The 26,008-nt window shown below is 57.1% G+C and overlaps 1 protein-coding gene across 1 annotated transcript; it reads left to right on the top strand.

Moving 5' to 3' along the window:
* The first annotated feature begins 26 nt into the window (after positions 1–26).
* On the top strand, positions 27–25,393 carry PTPA (protein phosphatase 2 phosphatase activator). The gene is made up of 10 exons (XM_024562277.3): positions 27–308; positions 2,812–2,909; positions 5,129–5,215; positions 9,532–9,657; positions 11,334–11,451; positions 13,268–13,367; positions 14,319–14,443; positions 15,349–15,449; positions 20,026–20,133; positions 23,845–25,393. The coding sequence occupies exons 1-10, from the start codon at positions 278–280 to the stop codon at positions 23,920–23,922; spliced, it is 972 nt and encodes a 323-aa protein (XP_024418045.2). The 5' UTR covers positions 27–277; the 3' UTR covers positions 23,923–25,393.
* The last annotated feature ends 615 nt before the right edge of the window (positions 25,394–26,008 follow it).

The following is a 26,008-nucleotide window of genomic DNA, read 5'->3' as shown; positions in this document are numbered from 1 at the left end:
GTGCGCATGCGCCCGGGTGCCCCGCACCAACATGGCCGCAGCCTCCCAGTGAGCGCGGCCGCAGCGAGCGGGCCGTTGCTGGGCATGCTCCCTGAGTGCCCCGCACAGACATGGCGGTCGTCTCCAGTGGGGTGACTTTAATTCTTGGTTTTCGGTTATAGCCGGCCGGTGCTCATTTCTCTTTAGAAAGCTTTGAGCGCGGGGAAAGGAAGGGTGGGTGCGGAAGTGAAAGGTGAGGGGCCTGCAGGCGTCAGGACGGGCTCCTGGAGGCTGGAAGATGGCTGAGGGAGAGCGGCAGTCGCCGCCAGGTAGGGCGCGCCGGCCCGGCGGGGCCGGGGTGGGGGGCGCGGGGGCGGTGCCAGCAGTGGGGGCGGGGAAGGGGAGGGTCGGGCGACGAAAGAGCTCCGGGGGCGAGAGCAGAGGGGCACTGCGGGCAGGGCAGGAACCGGGGCCTGGTGGGTGGGGCGCAGCGCCGGGACTTGGGAGCCCGGCCTGCCGGAGGGGTCGGGTGGGCAGCGCCCTGGCCAGACGGAGAGGCCTTTTCCAGCCGTGCATGCTGGAGTCAGCTCTGCATGCGGTGAGGAAGATGCGGAGGACGGGGGCTGCCTTCTTTCTTAGACCCTGCGCAGGAGGAGCTGGGGGCGCTCTGCGGGGCTCGGCCTGGGCCTGCCGCCCCTCCCCCCCGCTCCGCCTCCGCGCGCTGCGCGCCCCGCCGCCAGCTTCGGGGGGCCGGCCTCTGTAGTTTCGGTGGTTGAGACTTAATTGGGAGAAACTGCCCTTGGTCGTCTAAACCCCTAATTTAAAAAGGCCGGTTGTGCAAGGAGATGAGAGAGTCTGTCTCTGGCATCACTCTTTGTAACTTTTATTTACACCGTAGCCTGTTTGTAGTTCGGCTCAACTACCCGGGGTGCAGGTGCCAGGGAAGAGATCTTAGAGAGACCTGTGACCTGGAGAACAGGAAGGCTGCTGACCCCCCTCCCCCGCTTGGGCTATGAAAACTTTAAAGATTGTGTCAGGAGCAAATAGGTTGGCAAAACACAGCCAGTGCTTTGAAAACATTGGCGGGGGCAGGCTGGGTGGAGGGGAAGGAAGGAGGGAAATTGGGATAACTCTAATGGCATAAACACTAAAACAAAACAAAACAAAACAAAAACAATAAAACATTGGCTCTTCGTTCTGCCCTGTCTCACATTTGGTGATCCCTGGGCGGGCGAAACCAGGCGTTTATTTCATTAAATACAAAACTATGCGTGTCCCCTTAGCTGCCTGGTAATGACGTCAGCAGATAGAAAGCCACCGGGATTCCCAGTGAGGTGTGTCTCTGCCGGGCGGGTGGGGAGCACAGGGTCTGGGGGAGAGAGCCTGGGCCGGGACAGGGAGGAGGGATCGGAGGGTAGCTACAGCCTGGAAGACCCAGCTTCCCTGGGTGGGTGTGTGTGGGGGGTCCTCCTTTGAAGTCTGAAGTAGGACGTTTTGGGACTAGTGGAGGGAACTACTCAACTCGCACAGGGTGGGGGTGAAAGCCTTGGGTTTTGGGGTCGCGCAGACCTGGCTCTGCCTGGCAACCTTTGGGACCCTGTTTTCTTTCTTACCTTGTCTTTTCTTAAAATGGGGCTACTCTACCTTGGTCACCGAGTTGTAGTATGTGTTGCGAAGGGGACGTGGGCCACGCATGGACACGGCTCCGTCGGTGTGGAGAGCTGTTATCCTTTCCATGGGGGTATACATGGACTGCCATGTAATACATTATACTCTCTGGGTTTTTTTTTAAGATTTTATTTATTTTTAGTGGGGGAGGGAGGGAGGAAGAGAGGGAGAGAAACATCAACATGTGGTTCCCTCTCTCAGGCCCCCTACTGGGGGACCTGGCCCACAATCCACGCATTTGCCCTGACTGGGAATCGAACTGGTGTGCAGGCTGACACTCAGTCCACCGAGCCACACGAGGGCCAGGGCCTCTCTGAGTTTTTTAGGAACATGTCTAAAACTCGGGGTGTTTCCATCTTACACTGAGAGTTTTTAGGGGTCCAGCTGTCTGGTGGCCCTGTTGTCAGAGGCAGAATCCGATGCTGGAGAGGCTGGGTCTGACTCCATTTATCACAGTCCTGAGTTTAAAGGCTTTTTTTTTTTTTTAATTGAGGATTTTATGTTCTGGTGACCCCTGTGCTTCATCAGAGATTTGTTGTCATTGCTACCTATAGGGTAGCCTTTGCCCTGGAGGTTTCCCTCTGTGACATAATGGCAGGAGGGCTGTCCCCTTGCAGGGAACCATTCTCTCCAATGTACAAAAAGTTTGTGTTCAAAGCACATTTGCAAGTTGGTTATTTGGAATGTGGAACACATTTTCCAGTAAAAACAATGTAGTTAGGTTGTCAGCCTGACCTACCAAGCTTTTTATTTAGCATCTTATTTAAAGTAGCAAGTTACTGACTGTAGAGGGTCTCCATTTTGGGTTCCGGGAACAGGGTTTGCAGAACAGGTGGGAGGATGAAGAGAGTTTCTGGTCTCTTTCTGGGGCCCTGGTTTGGATTCTGAATTAGGCAGAGGTTTGCCTTGCTCTTATCTCAGATTCTCTATCCTACTCCTTAGGTCTCTAGGTCTCCTGGCACTCCCCCTCAACCTTACTCTCCTTGCAGAGGAAGGACAGGCGGGAGCCCACTGGGTTTGGCATGACAAGCCAACACTGTCCTGGGAGGCCTTGTCGGGTTTGCGCCAGGGCTTGGGTGTCGGAGTCTTGGTTTAAAAGTGTTATGTGTGTCAAGGGGGGCGGAATTCTATTTATCTGTTTGCTTTTTCATTTTCTTTGTTAAGATTCTTCGGAGGATACCCCTCCAGCCACCCAGAACTTTATCATTCCAAAAAAGGAGATCCATACGGTCCCAGACATGGGCAAATGGAAGCGCTCCCAGGTACCAGCGGGGTCTACACGGTAGGGTCAGAACTGGGAGGAGAAAGTTGGGCTTTGTCAAAGACAGTGGTTTTCTAGGCATGATGGGCTGTGAGCTCCTGACCCTTCTTGCCCTTGGAGCTCTTAGAAGCTAGGGAGAGAGGTGACGGAGGAGATGACTCTCCCTCCCTGTCAGGGGCAGCACTCAGAGACGCTTTAGTGGAAAGGGACCTGGGTGCTGGGGCCGTGGCAACCTCAGCACCTGTGCTCCTGGCCTCACAGCCTGTTGCCCCTGGAGTGCCAGGCTGGCCGCACACGAGCGCCCAAGCGATGGAGCAAGTCGCTGTGGTTCTTGGTGACAGGGAACAGCAAGTTGGGGAGCCAGTGTATCAAAGGGAGAAGAGGTTGAAAGCCTCGGAAGCCTCGGCCAGGGAAATGGCTGAGCCTAAAATACCTGGACCTAGGAGCACGGCGGGTAGACCAGCTCACTGTGCTGTCAGGCCCCATGGTGGGCAGAAGACAGCAGCATGCCCCTCCTGGGCTGTGGTCAGGCTGTGGAAAGACTGTGCCCAGGAAAAAGAGCCAATTTCAAATTCCCAGGGAAGGGCTTGGGTCCAGCTCCAGCCAGGTGTCTACCCCTGGTCTGCTTGGCTGGGGTGGGGAATGTTGCTTGTAGGGAAGGGCAGGCTTGGGGTTCCTGGCAGGCATGGCAGGTGTTCTGTGAGGAGTCAGCTGTGCCTGCATTTGCCTAGGCCACAGGTCAGCAGCTGGTTGCCTGCCAGTCTAAGGTGGCTTTCTCTGTTTTTGTAAACTTAGTGTTGCAGGAACCTAGCCACACTGTTTGGTTTATCTGTTGTCCGTGGCCGCCTCCACACTACAAGGGCAGAGTTGAGAGTGTGTGAACCAGGCCGTGTGGTCCGTGGAGCCTGAGCACTTAGCGCCTGGCCTGGCGCAGACAGAGTTTGCCTGTTGCACCCTGGGCGCCCACACTGGGGGAAGCACCGGTCGCTTTCTCTTCTCATGTGCTTGCGGGATGGTACCTGCCAGGAGCCTCTGACGCACCCTGAAGCTCAGCAGTGAACCTGAAGCTCGGCAGTGAAGGGCAGGGCCCTGTCGTGGCCAGACGAGGGGCTCTGTGCAGCAGCCCCCAGTGGCGCACTAGGCCGCAGAGTGCAGCGGCAAGAGCGTGGGCTTGGGGGCTGAGGACACAGGGCTTGAAGCCCAGGGCCGCCAGTTTCTCCTCTGTGACTTAGGCGAGTTGTCTGGCCTGGCCAAGCCTTGGTTCCTTTTTTATAAAACAGGGTTGTTTGGAGGCTTCAGTGATTTAAAGCCCCAAAAGCACCTGGCCCGGTACAGGCATGTAGTGAGCCTTACTGAGCGTTCGGTATGCTTTTTACTGCTGTGAGGACGACGAAGATGATGGTGACAGCATCAGTGGAGACTTTGCACACAGTCATGTTCACAATAATGTCCTGAGTTTTAGTCACCAAGAGACCTGGACCCATGTGGGAGCAGGGACTGTGGAGGGTGACGCTGCCCCTTGCTGCTTCCTCTCTTACATCCCAGTAGATTTGCAGGGGTGACTATGGACAGCAGCCACAGACAGGGTGAGGGCTCAGACTGGCCCTGCTCTGGGAGAGTTGTTGTGGGGGACCCACTGGGCCTGCTGTGTGACCCTCATTCCCACGTGGCCCCGGGCAGGCAACTGCACCGCAGGCAGGCAGCCTGGCCAGTGTGGCGGGGAATCATCTGGAAGATTACCAGCGGAGCGACCCTTCATGGTCTCCTGGGGCTCCTGGTGATCCAGCGCAGTGGTCAAGGACTCGGCCACTCTGCTTTGGAGAGTGGTTGGCGGGGTCCTGCTCCACATCTGACGAGGTCTTGGTCTTAGGAGACTTTGGGCAAGTTACTGCTCCTGCAGCCTGGTGTCTTCCTCTGTAGAATGGGGACAGGGATAGTGTCTGGCTCATAGGTTGTCGTGTAAAGAGACTGCTGGTAGTGACTGTGAGCGCGAAGTAAGCTCTGGCTGGAGGCCCAGGTGTCGCGGGCTTGCCCTTGAGGTGGATGGAGGGTGGGGTTGGGGTACTTGGCGTTATCTTTCTGCTGCCCCTGCTACTGGGGTAGGAGTTGGGTGGCTTGGAGCAATTTGGTGATTGGGTGGAGCCGGGGGCTGGCTGGGGTGTAAAGAGTGGGGGTCTGACTGCCCTTTCCATGTCCCACTCTCCTCCCCCCATTCGGTAGGCGTATGCTGACTACATCGGATTCATCCTCACCCTCAACGAAGGTGTGAAGGGGAAGAAGCTGACCTTGGAGTACAAAGTCTCTGAGGTAGGCACGGAGGGGAGCCTGCTGGGAAGGGCCTGTCCAAAAAGAGCTCCAGAGTCACATGGGCTCATTTCCCACAGCAGGGCCACTGCGGAAATATGATCACCCAACACATGTGACATTTTAGTGCCTATATTTCTAATCTCTTTTTACATCTACGAATAGAAAATTGTGGCCAAGGTAAATATGCCATTTTATAGCAGGCATTTTTGCTAATTGGTGTCTTTATTGAAGTTTTTAAATCAAAAGAGGTGACAAAAGAAGATCATAAAAGAATGCTCACTGTAGAGATTACTGATAGAAACGTGTATAACGTTAGCAGAAAAGCCGCCCTCTCACTCTGTTTCCCCGCATCCCCGATGTTAGTGGTGTGGGGAGTGCCACCCAACCCGCCCCTCAAGCCCCTGCTCTCCTGCCCTATAAATGGCTGCCTCCCGGAGCCAGACCTCATTCGTTTAAACAACCTCCTAACTAGACTTTTAGGCTGTCGCCCTAAACACTGCTGCCCTGAGTATCCTTGCACCTGGGTCTGTAGGTTCCCGAAGTGCCCGTCCCAGAAGTGGGAATACTGAGGTGAGTGGCACACTGCTAGGTGGGTGCTCTTGGGCTCTGTTTCAGAGACGGGCTTGTTTGTGGAGGCAGGGCGAGAGCTAGCTGTGGGAGCCTGATACCCGCGGGAGGGTGTGGTCCTGCAAGCTGTTTGCCCTGCTGGATGCTGTCTTCCTGGGCTGGGTCCCAGACCTCCAGTGGCCTTTTGGATTCCTGTCCCAGTTGGTCCAGAACCACCTTGAGCCTCTTATCTGAGACGCCAGGGCCTGAGAGCCTCTCTCTGGGCCTTGTCTCACCCAGTTCTCTAGCCATAGCCTTGGCCTGTTGGGTGAGGCCTGGCCCTGCTCTTGCACATGGTCTCTCTTCCCATCCTGAGGCTCATGTTGCCTATCAGCCTGCATATTCCTATATGCCCTAAATGGTTGGTGGGTGGCCAAGGTCCTCTTCTGTCACTTGTGGGGAGCCAGGCCTGTGCAGGGGATTGCCAGTCTTCTCTTGAGAGCTGGTCCACCAATGACTTCCTGAGTTCCTGCCAGGCCCACCCTGTGCTCTGGGGCTTGGCCACTAGAGCAGACGGTGGGAGAGAGGGTTCCTCCTTGAGCCTGTGGCAGGGGATGCTCAGCTGTGCTCAGCGGGATGGGGAGTGTGGTAAGGAAGCCTAATGAAAGGGGAGTGTTGTCATTACCCAGCAGGTTCCGAGCTGCCAAGTCCCTTGCAGGTCCCTTCATTGCCCCCGACAGTGTGGCGGGGCCATGTACCCAGCCAGTCATAGCACTGGGGCTCTTCCGTGGGCAGGGTCACAAGTCGAGTGCTTGGGTTCTGGAGTCAGGTGACTGGGTTTTGATGACCTCTCACTTCTGACCTGAGTGGCCTTGTCCCCTGTGACCTTCTGTGTCCTCACCATAGAGTGGGAAGAGCCAAAGACCTACTTACGGCCCCTGGGGAGGATTTGCTAGATCCACGTGTAGGGTGTGTTTGCCCCGTGCCTGGCGTGTACTGGATGACACGTCATCACTATAAGCTACTGGTAACACGAGTCGTTCTGCAGTTCGAATTTCCAGTAGTGTTGTTGCTTCGGCTGAGGAGGCTCTTCCAGAGCTGGGCTTCATCCTGGCACTGGGCCAGTGGGATGCTCCTTTCTCTGGGGACAGAGGGGACTAGGTCTCTCAGTTTCTGCCCACGCTGGCAGGGGCAGCAGGGGACACAGCTCACAGCACGTGGCCTACCGGACTGTCTTCTGCGAGGGGCAGCCTGGGTCTCCTGCTGCTTGTCACTGCTGCCTCCTGCTACAGGCGCGGCCGCTGCAGCTGGGGAGAGGGCACAGTACACTTGGGTGGCGGCACCCGGACTGCCCACAGCAAAGGGCGCAAGCAAGGGTGATGGGGGGCCCGCCTAGACCCATGTTTAGAGGTTCTCCTTCATTTCGAGATTATGTCTGTCCTTCTCTTTGGGGTTAGAATTTTTAATTTTTGCAGAATAAAGATGATAGTAGATAGGCTTATTGTTTGTTGTTTCATTTTATTTTTAAAATGAGGGCAAAATAAAAAATTGGTAAGTAAAATTTTGGAGAAAATTTTGGAGAAAATTTTACTTGTTCTTGAAATCCAAAAAGGAAGCACTGGAGTAGGGAGAAGGAGTGGAGGTCAAAGTATTCTTTGTGCTTTCAGGTTCCAGCCCCCAGTTCCCTCTCTTCCAACTCCTCTCTCCTCACTAGCCAAGACGACAGAGGCTACCCCCACCCCCAACTTAGAAATCTCTCTGCAGAACGAATTGTTAGGAGCCTTTTAATTATTCATTGGCCCTGCTGAGCTAGCAGCTGGGGCCTGGCCACTGTGGGCTGGGAGCACCTCCTTGATCCCCCTCAGCTCGTTGTCACCGAAGGCTGACATCTCTGGACATCTCTGGATGGCCCTTGCTGGTGCTTCCTGGGGCCAGGACTATTGCACCATCCTCCTACGTCCCAGCTGCTCTGTGGGGGCAGGTCTGCTCTGTCCTCATCAGTGTTCCTGGTGACCTGGTTCTTTACAAAGCCAGGCTCTGGTGGCATTTCTGTCACACTTCAGCAAGGCAGGTTTATGTTGCCCTGACCCTCTGCTTCAGCCAAATCTAAAGGAGCTTTCTCCTCTACAGGTATCTTTTTCCCTCCTCCCAGGCCTCAAGCATAGGGGACGGGAGGTGAGACTATTGTCATGCTGCACAGTGGCAGGAGGTGCCACTTAGAGGACAACTGTGTGATTTGTGCCTCCTGGAGCTGTGCAGCGGGGGCACTGGCCAGTGTGCACACGATTAGCTCCAGCCTGCCTCCCCGCCTCCCCGCCTTCCCAAGTACCTCTGCAGCTCTTGGGAAATGTCTGTGTGTGGCCTGTGACCGTGCCTTGCCCTCCCCATCACTGCTTTTCTTGTGGGCGCCACCCTGCTGGCTCCTGCCAGTGCCAGGAGCTCCTAGAGGCATCCCTTCCACCAGTTGTGCCCAGTAGACACAGGCCTGACCCACCTCTTGGCAGGGCCCCTCCTCCCAGGGCCACCCGCCTTTGAGTACCCTCTGCATAGAGCACTCCCAAGCCTTCTGGTGCCCTCACGGGGCCCCTCTCTGTGAGCCGCCTCTGGAAGGGGCGCTCTTCTCGCCGTCCTCACAGACCTGTGGTTTGGATGGACAGCCTCACCTGATTTCCTCATCGAGTAATGTTTTGTGTGCCAATGTTGCCCGGGCCTGTGACTCCGATTCCACCCAGTCCCTGCTTCCCGTGGGAAAGGTCGGGATCACAAGACACCGGCGGCCCCACAAAGCACCTCTCCCATCCGTGCCTCTGGCCCAGCATTGCCGCAGAGCACAAGTTGCCAGGAGGTTTTCCACGGTGTGGTTTGTGGCAGCGAACGGCTGGGAATCACCCAAACGTGGGATGGTAAGGGACTCAGTAAATGTGTAATCCACTGGAACACTGAAATCCTGGTCACTTACTAGAGGCTGTTGCAGGATTGTGTTTACACGTGGGTGTGCAACAAGGTTCCTGAGGAAACAGCAGGCTGCAAAGCAGCGTGTGCCCATGACCCGTGTATAGAGTCCGTGTATAACCGTGTCCCATCACCGTCTGCCAGGCGCTACACTAGGCATCTGTCCTGGATTGTTCCTTAGTCCTCGTAACAGCCTCAGGAGGTGCTTATCATGCCATTTTGGAGATGAAGAAGTGGGCACAGAGAGGTAAAGTCACTGGCCCAAGGGCTTGCAGCAACTAAATGGTGTTTTAGCTGGGATTTGAGTCCAGGTCCAGCTGCCTTCAAAAGTGTCACCATGATAAGCAATAGAAAGCACTAGAAAAAGACGAAGCTGAAGAGCAGGTTAAAATACCAGTAGCGTTTACTTCTGGGTGGCAGGGTCACTGGTCATTTTTGTGTTCTGCCTCGCACACCCCTGTTCTCTGTGGTTAGGAGGAGGCGTTGTGCACTAAAGAGGGCCCCACTGATTCCCCTGAAGAAGGTCCGGGCTGCCATTCCTGCTTGCCCCGCAGCTCCTCTAGGCTAGCTGGAGGGCCCTGCTGCCGAAGCCACACTTGTCCCTTTGGCCCAGGGCTGGTCCCTTCCTGTAAAGCACACTGTGCTCCCCTGGCTTTTTTCATATTCGGGATGGCTGGGAAGAAAGGGGACAGCAAAGGGGATGCCAGTTAGCACCACGGCTTGGGATCATTGTTCAGCAACAGCTGGGACTTCCCTCTGTGGCTCTGGTTTGAGGCACTGGTCATTGTGGCTTGGCCACCTCTATTTTGCCCCCACAGGCCATTGAGAAACTGGTCGCTCTTCTCAACACGCTGGACAGGTGGATTGACGAGACTCCTCCAGTGGACCAGCCATCTCGCTTTGGGAACAAGGCCTACAGGACCTGGTACGCCAGACTCGATGAGGTGAGGCTGCCACAGAGAAGCCTGTGGGCTTGGCTGCGGGGGGCTTGCAGCCATGTCAGAGTCACTGGGCGCTTGTTCAGATGGCAACTCCGTTTACCAAAAGTGCAAATGCAGTTAGTCCTCTTCTGGGAATCACCATGTGGATGCAGAGCGCTCCACGCAGGGCTGCTCAGTAGGCCACAGTGTGTGTTAGCAACGGATTCCAACGCCCTAGGTGCCCATCCGCAGGGGTCAGTTAGATTACCGGGGTTGGTCCCTGCAAGGAGCGCTCTGCAGCCGTGAAGAGGAATAAGGAGTCCGACTAGGGGACTCAGGGAAGGGACTCTGCCATTTACTGTCACGTTGAAGAGCAGCTGTGATGCACATTGCAAGCCGCCTTTTGGTTAAAAAGAGGGAGAAATAAAAAGATATGTTTATATCACTTAATTTGCATAGAGAAACACCAGTGGAAGGTTACACAAAAGACAAATAAAGCTGTGGTTTCTTTTTGAGGGCAGGGAAGAGGAGGATGGGTGGGGACAAGGGTGGGGTGGGACTTCTCAATGCATCCCTTTTACGATGTGTTTATTTTTGAATCCCATGGAACCTCTATCTATTCGAAGCAAAGCACACAGACAAACAGAATGCCGGGTCACAACCCCATCCTGAGAAAAGCAGAGTCTGTAGGTCCAGAGTGGAGTCTGCACATCCAGACTTTCGCCAGGTCTCCAGGAGATCCCCATGCTACGTGTCCATGACTGAACTTAGTGGAGCTGGGGTCCTCACTTCTCCGGCCTCATGTTTTCACATGGAGCAGAGGGGAGTTCAGGGACCCAGTAAAATGCTTTCTTTCCCTTAGAGTGGCCTGGGCTGCCTCTGGCTCCTAAGATGGCATATGGGCTTGAGTTGTTTTTTTAGAGGTTTTTATTGAGTAATAATCTAAAGCTGACTTATTATAGCTGTACAGCTTACTGTGTTTTCACCCTTGTACCCACCACCTATAATAAGATGTAGAACATTCCAGCACTTAAGCAGGACCCTCATGCACCCTCCTAGCTGATGTCTCCCCAGCTCTTGATTTCTATCCTGTAGGTAGATTTTGCCTTTTTTGTGAACTTCATATAAACATCCGGCTTCTTTTACTCAACGTTATGTCTGTGTGATTCACCCACATGGTTATGCGCAGCAGTGGATTTTTCCTTGCTGTGTAATACTCCACTGTATGGACATAGCACAGTTCATCCATGCTGCTGTCAGTGGGTGTTTCAGTTGGTGGTTTCCACGATTTGGCTGCTGTGAATAACACTGCTGTGGACTTCCTTGCGTACGTCTTTCGGTGGACATGTGGCACAGACTCTTGCTGGTAGTGTGAAGAAAGACGGCGTCCGTGGGGATGTCGATGAGTTAGCAGATGGGAGAGTTGGATGGCTTCAGGTCCCTAGTGTCTTGCCCCCAGAACGTTGTCACCTGGAGGAAGGGTCAGCAGGTGAAAACCCACCCCAGGGTGGTGTCTCTGTTGTGTGAGAATAAATGCCCTCCCTCCTCTTCCAGCTGTGACCTGTCACAACTGGGAGCCGGGCCGCCTGGCCCAGTGGTCTGGGCCCCAGCCAAACGCTGCCCCTGGGTGTTCGTGGGCGCTTGCCTACCAGGATGCTGCATAATCTGCTGCCACCACTTTGTGTCTCTTGTGTTATCAGGAAGCAGAAAACTTGGTGGCCACAGTGGTCCCCACCCATCTGGCAGCTGCTGTGCCTGAGGTGGCTGTTTACCTAAAGGAGTCAGTGGGGAACTCCACGCGCATCGACTATGGCACAGGTACCTGCCATTCCTGGCATGCACTTGGCTTCACTGCGACCTTTTCTTGGGCTGCTTCCTCTTGCTTCCAGGTTGTCTCTCAGGGAGCCCTGAGCAAGCAGCCTGTCTGGGCCAGCTGGGGAGCAGTGGTGCGGAGTGCAAGGAGCCTTGGAACTGCTCGTGTGACTCTGGCCTCGTCCACCAGGGGGAGCTGATGCCATGCGTGCTGCCACACGAGCAGAGCTGATTCCTGTTCTTTCCATAGATTGTCTGAGCTTATCATCATCATCAAAATGATTTATTGAGCACTTACTATATCTCAAGGCAACTGCTCACAGAAGCCTCGAGAAATGAAAGAGCTTGGTGGCCTCTGGCAGCATCATGGCCACCCTCTCCCTGTGCCCCTTGCTCTCGGCCACACTCCCTGTGTTCTTGAGCTCTCAGGGCAGGGGAGCATGCAGGCACCTTAACAGAGAGTGTACTCTGGGTTGGGGTGGCTGAGGAGGGTCATTGTTTTTTGGAAGTACCCCCTTTCCTCTTCCTCCCACCCTGAAGCGGGCAAATGCGAGAGCTGCCGCTCTGTTGGGCCCACTCCTTGCCTGGGTTTCAGGATCCTCAAGAGGAGCCCAGGCTACAGAGGCAGGCTGGAGAGGGGCCCCCTTGGACCTGGGTCCTGGGAAAGCCTTGTGTCAGTCCCCCGTTGCTAGGGAACAGGTTTATCAAGTGTTTTTGATGCTTTCAGGGGTGGGGCTTTGATGAAGACTAATGGTAAGACCCCAGACAGGAGAGTGGTCGGGTTAGCATGGGTGGGTTTTTCCACCCTCAGTTGCTCTCCCGTATGTGAGAGTGATGGCTACCCCTGAATGAGGGTGGCCTGGGTTCTGGCTGGTCATGTTGGGAATTGTGCAGGGGTCTGGAAAGTAGGACAGATGTCACTGAAAGTACTCTCCACCTCTCTCCCTCTATGACACTGAACCATGGACTCAGTCCAAAGTCCAGGCAGGGTTTTCTGTGCTGCCAACCACTTCCGTCTGACATGACCAGGAACGGGAGAAGGGGCCTTCACCCTGCGATGGGACCATGCTTAGAACGTGACCTGCTGAGCAGCCTTCAGTGGCTCCCCGTTGCTCTGAGGACAAAGGCTGAGCTTTTCACTATGGCTGTTACGGCGTGTCTGACCCCGCCACATCTTGTTACACTTCCTCTCTTGCTCTCTGCTTTAGCTGTGCTGGCCTTAGGGCTCTTCAAACGGCGCATTTCCCCGCTGCCTCACGGCCTTTGCACATGCTGTTTCTACTGGCTGAAATGCTGTCTCTGCTTTCCTCACCTCTGTGCCTTGCCGATTCTTACTCATATTTCAGATTCCAGATTAAATATTATTTCCTTAGGGAAACCTTCTTGAGCCCTTACGTCAGGGTGCCCCTGTGACACCCTGTGGTTATCACCCCATCCTCCCGCAGAGCTGGAACCCTAGACGTGATTATGTATTTAATGTCTGCCATGAACTTTCAAACACAGGCAGGGCTGTCTCCGTGGGGCCTGAGGCAGGCAGTGACTGCCCCCATAGTAGGTGCTCAATGAACAGAGTGGGCGTGGTGGGCCAGACCTACAAAATAAAATGTTCATGCCTACTCATGGGCCTGGTAGGAGTAGAATTATAGTGCTGGTAACTCTTACAAGGGCCAAGGCCTTTCTGGGGAGGGCAGAGCCCCCATAGTCCCCATGCTGCCCCCCTCCTTAGAGGGGCAGGTGTCAGTGACTTGGACACTGGGGAGACCAAGAACAGTCCCACTCCTTTTTTTGGAAGACTGTCAATCTCAGCTGTTTTACTCCCCAGGGCATGAAGCAGCCTTCGCTGCCTTCCTCTGCTGTCTCTGCAAGATCGGGGTGCTCCGGGTGGACGACCAGATAGCTATTGTCTTTAAGGTGTTCAATCGGTGAGTGAGGGGCGGGCAGGAGGGGCGACTGCCAGTGGGACGGGGAGGAGTGCGGGGGTCTCTTTCTTTGTTACTGTCAGACTGGGGACAGGGTGCTCTTGTTCTGGCCGAATCAGGCTCCAGCTGTGGATGGCCTGTCCAAGAGTACTTGTAACAGCTTCAGATTCAAGGACTAACAAGTGAAGGAAATGTTACGTGACGACTGCTGATGCCTCCACGGTGTTCAACAAGTGGAGGCCCCGGCTCAGCGCTATAGCCACAGCTCACCCTCTGTCCCTCTGTGACGTTCGCACGATGACAGTGAACAGTGCATTTCTCAGAGCGTATCCTGGTAGCAGCGAGTGACCGATTCTCACCATAACCCTAGGAAGTAGCAACTGTCATTTCCATTTTATAGATGGGGATGCCGAGGCAGTTAAACGGGGTCTCTTCATGGGGGTCACACAGCCCAGTGAACCCTGGTAGTCAGGCTCTGACCCGCGCCCCTCACCACCCAAACCACCTGGAGCACACCTGGTGGGTGTGTTTCCACCACCAGCGTGTTGACAGTGCCCATTCAGGGCCCTGCCCCCATAGCACCACGATGCAGGGGCTCTGTGGCGACTGGGATGCAGCCCCTCACGACACTGGCAAGCCCGAGGCGGAGGCGGAGAGGCTGAGGCCCCTGCCCAGGGTCTTGCATTGGCAGGAGTTGATGGTGCTGACGCCCCTTCCCAGGAGGTGTTTTGCCCCTTTCCCGGGCCGAAGGCAGACTGAGTGGGAGAAGAAAAGCCAGCAGTGTTATTCGGAGAGTATCGGTGACATGACTGGTGTGCGTAGGTCTTCACCAAAACAGACCAGTGCCACTCTTAGGTGGCTGTTTCCAGCCTCTCTGTGCTCCCAGTGGCAGAAGGATCGAGGCTGTCCTTTTACCTTTGCTACCTCCCCTGTCTTCCCCACCCTCCTGTACAGGTACCTCGAGGTGATGCGGAAACTTCAGAAAACGTACAGGATGGAGCCCGCAGGCAGCCAGGGAGTGTGGGGCCTAGACGACTTCCAGTTTCTGCCCTTCATCTGGGGCAGCTCGCAGCTGATAGGTACTGCAGCGGGGCGTGCGCCTCTACCCTCAGAGCGTGTTCTGTGTCCCTGCTCCCGGCTTCCTCTGTCCCCGCCCCTCCTTCCTCCTCCTCCTCCTGCCCAGACAGCAGTAGCTGGTGAAGCAGGCACTAGACTGGCTATAGGTGGAGGCTGCTTGCTGGCTACCTTCTGCTGCGTGCCAGCAGGGAAGGCGGGGGGGGCGGGGGGGGGAGGCAGAGGTCCTCCGAGATGATGGGAAACAGCATGGCTGGACCCGTGTGAAATGCACCCCCACTCCTGGCAGCAACTTGTGGGGTTTTATGCTAAAAATCAGGGGCTCAGTGACCACTGTCGTCTGCTGTCACTGTAGAGCCATGTGCAAGGAGCCCATATGAGAACTGCCACCAAGTGCTGGGCAGTGGACTGCTTGCTGGGCACTTCCCCCCATTTTCCCCCCAGCAAGCCGATGTGGGTGGGGGATAGCTTCTGCTCCGACGCAGGTGTGGCTGACTACACGATAATGTTAGTAAGCGACCACTGTCGGGTGCGTGCTCTGTGCCCAGCACTGCTCTAAGCGCATTGGGTAGGTTATCTCCCTGAAGCTTCTCAATGACCCTGGGGACCATCACCTGACACCTGGGCAGGCGCCATGCCAGGCGCCTTTCTGTGCTCATGATTGTCAGCTGGTTCTCAGCAGCCCTGCAAGGGGGTGCTGCTCTTATCCCCACTGCAGGGATACGGGGCCGAGTCAAAGCTTATCCTGCTAGAATACGCACATGCACAAGGCTCTTCATTGCTCCCGTGAGGTCCGGTGTTCTGGGCACACAGGCGGGACCGTGGCCCTCGGTGGGCGTGGGCCATGTAGGCCGAGTGCCCTGGGGTATGGGCATCCAGTTCTGAGCTCCGGGCCCTCTGCTGTTCCCAGATCACCCGTATCTCGAGCCCAGGCACTTCGTGGATGAGAAGGCCGTGAGTGAGAACCACAAGGACTACATGTTCCTGGAGTGCATCCTGTTTATCACCGAGGTGAGGGGGTAGGGGCGAGCCCGGGGCAGCCCCCAGGGTGAGACGAGCCGAGGCTTTGGACAGGGGCCAGAGCTGCTGCCCAAAGACAGCAGGGCTGGTCCCAGGAGGTGGGTTACTGAAAGGGAAGCCCCACCAGGCCTCCCTGAAAGGTTGAGTCAGCCTCTAATCACCCAGGATCTCTTCCTCCAAACCAGTGGTCTGGGCTTCCCACTGGAGCTGAGAGACTGAACCCACTCACTAGCGGCCCTGTGACTGATACAGCAGGTCTGCAGGGTGGGCGGGGTCAGCATCCTGCAGGTGGGGCGGCCGGCCTGCGGAGTTCCGTGTGTGTGGCTGTGTAGGACAGACCATCTCAGGAGATGGAGGGGCTCTGCAGTGGACAGCAGGATAGGTTTCTCTGAAGGGACACCTTTCCGTCAGGGCCCAAGGACATGGGCCAGGTGAGGTGCCACAGATGAAAACAAGCAGGCCTGCCCCCCCTACCTCCCCAGCCCACCCAGCAGGGGTCACTTAACTGGGTCTCCCACAGTGCAGCCTTGGACAACCTCCTCAAGGTCATCTGTGGAGTTCGTTACAATGCACGTTCCTGGGCCCCACCCCAGCTTTCTGAATCAGAATGGGGGGGGGAGGGTGGAGAGCCAGAAACCTATACTTAATCACACATTTCAGGTGACTGCACAGGAAAGCCGGGGCCCATTGCTCTCAGGGCTTTTCCTCCAGGAGGCGGCCTTTCATCCTTCTTGCCTAGTGCCTGTCCCCCGCAAACTTCCAGAGGGTGCCCTGGCTCTGTCTGGAGAGGCCCCCCTGTTTTCTTTCCTGATGCCCACATGCATGTCCACTGGGCCCAGTGTCGTCCCTGGCACACCTATGGACCCTGCCTGTGGGGGCAGCTGGCTGCCTGCCCATTCTGAGTCCCCTGAAGATGGGGGTGGGGTGGGGGTGGGGGTGGAGCCTGGTTAAGCATCTGTAGCTCCTGGCTCCTCCTGGTCAGCGTTCGGCTCAGGCTTCTGCCAAACTCCAGAGGCCAGAGGGGAATGACACGTTTTTTCCAAGTCAGCAAATTGACCCGGGGCTGATGGGTGGGCGGCCACCACTTCATTCGCAGAGATCTGCTGCCTTCAGCAGCATGGCGGGCCCAAGGTCGGAAGGACTTTGGGGCAGCCTGGCTCACTGCTGTAAGAGCCAGTACAGCTGCTCACTCTGAGCCAGTACCGCTGCTCACTCTGAGTGGAATGCAGGGGCCTGTGGAGCCCCGGCAAACCCCAGGAGCTGGAGGAGCAGGGAGGGGTGCAGGGGTGCACGTGTTCTGCTGAGCTGTGGCTTGGCTCCCTGGGAGGGTAAAAGGCTAAATTGTTCTGGCTTCCCCTGGTGGCAGGCCAGTTGCCTTGGTCCCTGTCAGTAACTAGCAAGGAGGAGGGCCGTGCCTGGCCTCAGGTAATATGGGAATTGACTCCTGGTTAAAACTTTATATTTTTGTTAGTTTGGTTGGTTATACAGGTATAAAAACCCAAAAGCTTTCCCAAAGTTTGGGATCCAGTTCCCCTGCTAGAGAAAAAAAAAATCCCACAGTGGCCACTAGGTGGCACTAAAGGCACGTTGAACGTGGAGAAGGTTTTGGTTACCATTTAACTGGGGAGGCCTTAGACTTCTCAATTGCTCCACACCCTCTCTGCAAGGCCTGGTTTTGAATTTGGGTCTAGGTGTTGGGTATGGTGGTAAACATTTGTCACTAGGAGGTGTGCCACAGAGCTGAGGTGACTGTAGTGAGAGCCCCCTTCTGCCCACCTGACCTGGCTGCTGATTGCAGCGTCTACCCCTACCCTCTACCCCCTTCCCCCTGAGACCAGTGATCTGTAGCTCCTGGTGGAGAGTGAGTGCCCTGGCCTGGCCCACTCTGACAAAAGGAGGCCCAGGGCCGGACTCGGGCAGGCAGGCCTGCAGGTGGGTGTGCAGTTCAGCGTGCTGTGGCTTGGAAGGGGCGGGGCTCCCTCTGTAGCCCTGGGGATCACTAGGGCTAGGGCTGCTGGGTGAAGCAGAACAAGCTAGAAATGGAACCGAGCTTCTCCTGGCTGGTCTCTTGCGGGGCTGGGGAACCTACCAGACTTGCCCTAGTAGCCCTGGGCATCCCAGAAGAGGGACCCACCTCAAAGAGCTTCTGCTGCTGCAGGAAATGCAGCCCTTGCGCCTTTAAGAGCCCAAGGCAGGCAGGAAAAGAATTTCAGTTTCAATCTGGCTTCTAAATTTGGAGTTTTGGGAAGGGAGGGATCAGATTTCAGCTGGAAGGGAAGGAGCTGACAGGAAGGCGCTGTGCAGAGCCTCCCCCACCCCCGCCCCATCCCCCTCAGTTACTGACAGAGGAACCATTTACAAAAGGCCGATTCTCCTGGGAGTGGAGAGGCAGGAACGCAGCGTCTGTGAGTAATTTCCTGCTCAACATGGCTGCTCTGACTCACACGATTCCCCTGGGGTCACTGCGGGACTGCAGCCTGCTTGCTGGTCTCGCTCTTTCTCTTCTCCCTTTGTGGCTAGAGTGAGCTAATTTTTTTTTTGTCTTCTCTTGCCCATTCCTTTTTTCTCCCTCATCTGTTTTCCTTTCCCAGAGTTGCAAAGTCTCCTTTGCAACTTGGGGAGACCTTGGGACACTGAAGGCCTGGGGGTGGAAGGAGGGCAGCTCCCCTAGAGAAAGAGCATCTCTGTCTTTTTCATGGGTGGGGGCAGGGCCACTGGGGCTCTGGAGCTCAGGCTTCCCCCTGGCTCTGTCAGCAGTTCAGAGAGATCTTTTGGGGCTCCTCTTCCAGGCCCTTAGTGGATGAGGCTTCCCAGCGTCCGCCCAGCACCCTCGTTGAGCAGGCCCCTAGAGCTGCTGCAGTCGGGGGAAGCCGGCAGGGTCCTCCTTAGTGGTGTTCTCCCGGCACCCTGACCAAAGGGAAGCTGGTCACGCGGCTCCCTGGCTCCTGAGCTAAAGGCCTGGAAGCAAGTGAGAAGGGGCTGGAGCCAGGCCCCTGTCCACTAGGGCAGGGAGCCTGGGGAAGGGGCGGGGTGAGGCGGAGGGTTTGAGGTTGGGGGTGGAGCCTATTTGAGTGGGACTCTTGGAAGGGAGCTCCTGGAAGGCCAGGCTCCTGCAGGCAGGGGTGCCTGGCTGCCTTCCTAGAGGAGGGTGCCTTAGTTAGAGGAGGGGAGAGAGTCTGGGTGAAGGGACTGGCCTGGGAGAAGCCCTGTGAGCACCAGGGTGGGTTTGTCTCTGTCTAGTGCTCTGGGCTGTGGCCTCACTGTGGGAGGAAGGAGCCTGTTGTACTGAACCTGGGGGGTTGAGACAGGTTTTGGGGGTACTTAAGCCAGGAGAGGGAGATGACCGGTAAAAGGACAGTGTTTAAAGAGCCGCCCTTCCTGAAGAAGTGGGAAGGCCTGTGGGATCGGGTCACCTGGCAGAGACTGCAGCCGGAGGGCAGCTGGGGGGGGGGTGTTGTATGGTGATGTGCTTCTGGGCCTTTATTCTTGTGATGCCCGATATGCAGAGAGAGCTTTGGACCCCTCCTTTCTCCCTGGAATAGCTCTCTCTCAGCCCCACCTCCACGAACAGCGTCTTCTGGAACCTTCCACACTCTCGGGGTCCAAGTCTGTGCTTCCTTGCCAGCTTAGCTGATTTTGCTTTTCTGACTCTTTGCTCGGAAGCCTGGGGCTCAGGGTGCTGAACCATGTTCTCCTGGCGTCAGTGCTGCTGATCAGCAGGATGGGGGTGTGTGTGGTGGGGACTGGCACCTGCCTGTTAAATGTGAACCTGCAGGCCCCAGGCTGTGTGGGAGGGGCACGCTCAGGCACCCAGACTTCCCCTTCTCCGGGCTGTGGTTGCTGATGTCACAGGAGCCCCACTGGGCTTGCTGCAGAATTTCTTCCTGCCCGGAGGCCAGGTTTTTGGCCAGAGAGTGACCAGGAATGGAGCGGTCCTTGCCCCTGCTTGTCCCCTGCTGGTGTGGTTACCATCTCTTTTACACTTCCCAGCCAGGTCAGGGGCTTTCTTTCTGAACAGACCTTCATCCTGAATCTGCTGCAGGTGCCCCCAGTCTGTCTGCAGGCGGGCTCTCCTCCAAACTGACCCCGCCCTCGGCTCTTCAGCTCTGCCAGTGGCAGGTGCAGACCAAGTGTCCTGTGACAGAGCCCACCCTGTGTGTGGGCTGGGCTGGGAGAGTTGGGTCCAGGCCCCTGCTGCTGTTTCTCTGAGTGGGAGCTGTCCCCACGCTGTCAGGGCGCCCTTGGGTCTGGCTGGTTGGTGGGAGCTGCACTAGGAGCTTGGGCGAAGCGTATTTTTTCTGAGGCTGCTAGATTTGGGTGGAGGGGGAGGGAGTTACATGCCCCATTTTTGGCTGTGGAAGAAAGAGGGTGACTGGGGGTTATGTTTTCCCAGTGAGTCTTGCAGGTCAAGAGGGACCCTGTCTCTGGTACCTGGGTGTGTCTGCATGTGTGTGTGTGCGCCGTTGTGTGCCTGTGTACATGCATGCGCACGCTTGACCTTGCTGCAGGGAGCAGAGCGCAGGCTCCCAGGTGGCCCGCCTTTCCAGCCTCGGACTCTCTTTTCCAGATGAAGACGGGCCCGTTTGCAGAGCACTCCAACCAGCTGTGGAACATCAGTGCGGTCCCCACCTGGTCCAAAGTGAACCAGGGTCTCATCCGCATGTACAAGGCCGAGGTGAGCAGGGGCTAGCTGGTGCCCTTGGTCCTGGGGCTGCTACTCTTCCACCCCCACACCACCATTTTGCTCTGAGTCTTGGGCCAGCCCCTCTGACCCCTGAGGCCTCAGAATCTCCATCTGTGGGATGGGCTGTCAAAAAAGCCCTGGACTGAGGCCCAGTTCTGCTCTCGGAAGGATGCAAGGCCCTGCTGCTGCTGGGGGCAGAGGGGGAACCTCCGTTCCACTTGTCAAGTGGCAGAGGTCCCTGGCAGCTCTGCCGCCCTGTGGGTGCACAAAAATGAAGATGTGCTTGGGGAAGGGTTTTATCCTTTGGAGGCACTTCCCAAAGTGGTGCTTCTCAAACTTTGGTGTGTGATCACTGGACAGGTAGGAGCTGGCATTTTTGACCACTAAAGGTAGTCCTCCTCCTCACCCCAGCCAGTGTTTCTGGAGTGCCCCCTGCTGGGAGGTGGCTGCCCCCTGCCCTCCTTGTCCTCCTTGGCACCCTTTTCCCAGCCAAGGAAGTGGCTTTTTCTCTGGCAAGTAGGAAGGGGCCTTTTCTTTCCACCCTGTCCTTTCCACTAGCTCCTTCCACATCTTGGGCAGACCAGTCTGGAATTGCTTGACCTTGGCCAGTTCCAGCTTGGATGTGAATGAAGTCCCTCACCGGGAACAGTGGGTCCCCAAAGTCTTTTTTTTGCTTTAGACTGGGGTCTCAGATATTGTCTGTGGGGCCCATCTCTTGGCCCTTGGCCCATGTCTCCCTTGGAGTGAGGATCTCCAGGTCAACTGCATCACACCCGGCTTCTTAGGTTCCCGCCACAGAGGCCGGGAGCAAGGGTGGGGGCTGGTGGGAGGAGGCAGGGGGCAGGGGGTGGGGATCTGGGGTTGGTAGGGCTGTGTGGTTGGGTGGTACAAGTGCTTCCGATCAATCTCTCTTGCTCTACATGGCCCTGAAGGGGTTAATGGTGCTGGAACTGGCCGGGCTGGCCCTCTCTTTCCCTTCCGCCCCTCCCCCTCCAGGCCTTTTCCTCTGGACCTCACATCCTGTGTTTAGGTTCCAGCCCACATACCTCTCTAATCTGAGAGGAGCTTTTGCTGGGCTGCTCAGGCTCCTTCCGGGCAGCGACCAGCCCTTTCCTCCGGCTCTCCTGCGAGGAGCGCACGGGTCACTGCCCTCTGGGTGTCCTGTTGTCCCTGACACCCCCGCACCACTCTCAGTGGATGCTGCTGGGGAGCTCTGGCACACTGTTGAGCCCTCCCCACAGTGGGGGGCTGTGCGCAGTGCCCTGGGAGGGGAGAAGGGTTTTAACCCACCCCCATCCCCAGCTTCCCCCTCCCCCGTATCACGGGCAGGACTCTTTGGTGCCTTTCCTGTTTGGGGTCTTAAAATGCTGTCCTTCCTTAGTCTTTATTTGAGTAACTAAATTTATCTTGATCTGGGCCCCTAAGGGCAGAACAGGGGACCCCGCCACGCTTCTGCACCTGCTCCTTCACAGGCAAATGAACTCTGAGTTGATTCAAAATGGTGAGAGCGTAGTGAGGACAGACAGTCTGTATGACAGTTGTCAGTATTTCTGTGGATGCCGAACACAAGGACAGGGACCAGCACTGGCTGCAGCTCAGGGCCAGGTCGAGGGAGCAGGAGCAGAAGACAAAACACCCTTCCTGAACACAGGGCATTCCAGCCCCGGGTGCACGGGGTGTGGTGTGAGCCGGCGGTCGGCACTGGGGCAAGTGGCCCATGGTCTTGGGTCCTCAAGAGTCCATGGGATCACATGCTCCTTGCCCAGAGGCCCAAAGGAAGGACTTGGTTTTCCAGACCAGTTCTCAGTCTGTGTGGCAAAGCCCGCTGGTCTGAAATCTGAAAGGGTGAGCCAGTGCCAGTGCTGCTGGCCAGAGCTGGCTGCTGGGGGTGGCTGTCCCCTGGGCTGTCACGGAGGCCCCACGTCAGGTGGCGTCAGGGTTTGGAGCCAGCTGCCTGCAGCCCCAAGCTGCCTGTCCTGGCCTTTCTGAACCAAAGGAGCAGATGCTTTCAGGGCCCCGTGGGGGACGGCCCAGCTTCCCCGGGCAGGCTCTCCTGTCTGGTGGGCCTGGGCCGGGAGAGCCTCTCTGCCCTCTTGAGTCTCCAGGCCCAGAAGGGCCTCCAGGTGGAAAGCCTGTCCCGGATGGGCTGAGGTGTTCTCCTGGGTGTGGAGGTGGGCCCAGGGTACAGGCAGCTGGGAGAAAGGCCCTGCTCGAGGCTCCCTTTTACTGTCGCCCTGGGGCATCGGCTTTCTTGGCCCCAAGCAGCCTCTTGCCTTAGCCCAGCCCCTCGCCTTTCCTGGGGCCTGGGGCCTGGGGCAGCTTGTTCTGGGTCCCTGAGGGCAGAGTGGCAAGAACTCTACCCCACCCCCTCCCCAAGCTTCTGGCCTTTGCAGCTTGAAGCAGGCTGACCTTTGACCCTTTCTGGAATTCCAGGGCCCTGCCCCCCCTTACAAACTCCCACCACTTCCTCCATGACATAAGCACAATGGCAGCTGCTTTGCCTCTGGCCCAGATCTGCTGCTGCTCCTCCCCCCAGGGGCCACCCCCAGTTGCTGCTCCCCACTTGCTCTGCCCCAGGCCAGGGAGCCTGGGATGTGACCTGCAGTTCTGCTGCCACACTGAGCTTGGTTCCCCGGCCTTCTCCCGCTACACAAAAACGTCTCCCTCTTCCTGCTCAGCTCCCGGCCCCCCTTCAGTTCTTGTGGTCCCCCAACACTGACACGCACACAGCACAGACAGCTGGGTGGGTCCCTCGTTTCTGCAGCTGGTCGCTGAGGTGAGGGAGCTAGGCGGCATGGCATGCCTTTGTCCCTCTTAGTTGGAGGTTGAGGCCACAGTCACAGAATGGGTTTCTCACCCCCTCTGAGGCCGTAAGTTTTCCATGTTCTGGTGGTTTCTGTGAGAAGACGCATATCCTCGGGGGCCTGTGTGCAGGGCGGCTGGGAGCTGGGCCCTGTGGTTCTGAAGCAGTGCCCTGGGCAGAGGGCAGAGGGGAGCGGGCCTGGGGTCTGGCGGCCTGTGGACCAGGCCCGCTTCTGTGGTAGGCCATTAGATCTCTCCATCTCCCCTCCTATGCCAGAAGTCTGGGGCTGAGGCCCTGGTGGCCTGAGTTTGGGGAGCAGGACCACCCCCTGCTCAGTGCTCTTGTTCTCTGCCCCACACACAGGGCTGCTGGGAATTGCCCTGGGGGTCGGGGGCTGTCAGCTGGTTCTTATTGTCTCTTTCCAAAGTGCCAAGATGCCTTTTTCAGTCCAAAGAACTGAAAATTGGGAGAAAATGGACCTTGGATCCTCCTCAGGCTTGTGTTTCATGGTCCTCATACCTCTTGTTCAGAGCGGGGACTTGGGCTAGGGGGTCCTCCAATGATCTAGAGGGTTCTTCTTGCCTCTGGTCCCACTGATGTCCCTTGGCTGCCTCTCTTCTTGACTAATACTTTGGGGATTGGGCTGCCTTTCTCTCTCTCACATTATTTGGTGGGTCTGATTGTCATGGAGTGGGGGTCTTTGAATGGAGGGGTGGTCAGGAAGAGGTAGGAAGCCTTGCCCTTCCCCAAAGACCTGAGACTGGACCTCCTCCTGGGTCCTGGGATGCCTTTAGACCTGAGCTGGTCTGAGCCTCCAGGGGTCCCTGGGAGGCCTGAGCAGGCCTTGGCAGGATGCCGTGAGGCCCTCACCTGTCTGCTCTTCCCCTCCTCCCTCACAGTGCCTGGAGAAGTTCCCCGTGATCCAGCACTTCAAGTTCGGAAGCCTGCTGCCCATCCAGCCCGTCTCGTTGTGCTAGGAGGGGCTGAGCGGCCAGTGCCATCCAGGCCGCAGTTCCCTTGCCTGCCCTTCCTGACCCTAGCTGTGGCCCCTCCCGCCCCCTCCCTCTGTTCTTTCTGTTTGATGAGAGGCTGTTTACTGGGGTGGGTGGTGAATGTGGGGTCAGGAAAGGCTCAGGGCATATGGCTGAAGGACCCAAGTTGGGAGAAGTGACCAAAGTGTGGCCAGTTTGCTGACTTCTGCCATGGTGGATGGTGAAGAAGAGAGGGGCTAGGACAGGGTCCCAGGGCCCTATCCCGCTCCTGGCCTTCCTCTCCTCCCTCTGGCCAGTCCCGTCCTGAGAGCCAGGCTGCCGTGCGCCACTGTGGGGAGGGGAGGTATTTGGCCAATTCTGTTGCTTTCTCGGGGTTGGGTCGGTTGATGGGTGGGTCAGTTTCCCAAGCCATGTTTGGGTGGGTGTTTGGGTGTTCGGGGGGCTGAAGGCTGAGGCTGGTGGCCAGCCTGGGGTGGGGCAGGCAGGGAGAGGTATTGGCTGTCCGGTGGCCCTCCCACCTCCTCACTCCTGCCCCTGAGCCCTGGAGCGCCTGTTTTCAGTGAGTGCCTCGTCCTGGCTTTTCTGTTCTCTGGGCCTTGACTTTTCAGGTCTTCTGCCATGGCCACACCTGTCCCCACCCCAGAATAGCCTCTGGAACCTGCCCTTTGGGTAGGTGCTGGGCCCCTGAGAGGGTCCTGCAGGGCTTGCTCAGGGCTCATTGGGTGAGACCTGCCCTTCCAAAGCTATCTCTGGCTGGGAGCGGGTGGCAGAGACTGGAAGGGGCTTGGGGCCCGTTGTGGTTAGGGACAGCCTGGGTTCCTCTCAGTACATTTTTGTGGCCACCACTGTCTCCTCACTGCTGCTTTCCCAAGGCTCTCAGCCCTGTTTCCCCGCCCTGCCCAGGCAGGTCCAGAAAGCCCACCCCCTTGTCTTCCTACTTTCCTGAACTCGCCTGTTGGTATCCAGGATGAGGCGGTGATGGCCTCCCAAGCCTGGGCTTTGGCTCCGAGGATGGGCAGGACCACCCAGGGGGTAAGGGGCTGCTGGTAGCAGCATGTCAATTCCAGAGTTTTCTTCTAGGGCTGCTCCTGGGCCTGACTCCTGCAGACTCTCCCCTGCCCAAGCCCAGGCCTGCCCGTCTCCACTAGCCCCTCCTTGTATCTGGGTCCACATGCCCTCTGGGAAAGGGGAGCCCCCGAGAAGCACAATTCAGGGGCTTAACCCTTGGGTCTGGGCTGATGGCCTGGGCAGAGGCTGGGGCAGGAGTCACAAGAGTCACAGAAAGAATTTTCTTAGGAGAGGCTCTGTCGGCCTGCCTCCCTCCCAGGGTCCAGACCACCGCCTTCCCTGCTCCTCCTTCCCATGCCCCTCCTTCCCGTGCCCTCGTGGGCCCCCAACTCAGCCCCTTTGCGCCTTCATTGCTGTTTGGATTAAAGCCTCTGTTTTGCACCTGTCACCTGTGTCTTTTCATGCCACATGTTTGTTCCATTTCCACGGGACTATTTGTTCCCCCATCAAGTCCCCTTTCCCCTGGTCATGGAGCCTAGGGCTTGAGCTGTTTCCCTGGGGTCTGGGGTGAGTTTTTCCTGGGCCGTGGGAAGGCTCACCCTGCTGGGTATGTCATGGTTGCCCAGGCAGACATGGGAGCAGACACCCGCTCCCAGCTGTAGGGTGTCAGTAGATGACAGCCTACGCCAGGCACGCAGGGTGGAAGTCCTTACTCCGGGCCCAGTGCTCACTGGGGCCTCCTTGGTGAAGAGCCCCTTAGGCTTGGTCAGCTCCACACTGCTGGGGGAGCCTTTGGACTGGTCTTGGCTAGGAAGCATGCCCCTGCGGTTTTTAAGGGTGTGCCCTCCGTTCCTCCTCCACCCCTTGGTCTCTTGTGGTGGAGTCGGGAGTCTCAGGGGCTGCTGTGCCCAAGACTTCGGACGCTTCTTTAAACTCTCCTGTTCCTGGGCTTCTGTCTTCAGATGAGTCTTCTCAGAAAATGAGAACCGTTGGTCCTTTCTCCTGGCCTTCGAGGTCTCACATAGGGCACGGGAGAGCCGCTGTCCAAGAGCCCTGTCTCTGG

This window comes from Desmodus rotundus, chromosome 1, assembly GCF_022682495.2.
Source record: "Desmodus rotundus isolate HL8 chromosome 1, HLdesRot8A.1, whole genome shotgun sequence".
Taxonomy (NCBI): Eukaryota; Metazoa; Chordata; class Mammalia; order Chiroptera; family Phyllostomidae; genus Desmodus; species Desmodus rotundus.
This window is presented reverse-complemented; position numbering and strand designations above follow the sequence as displayed.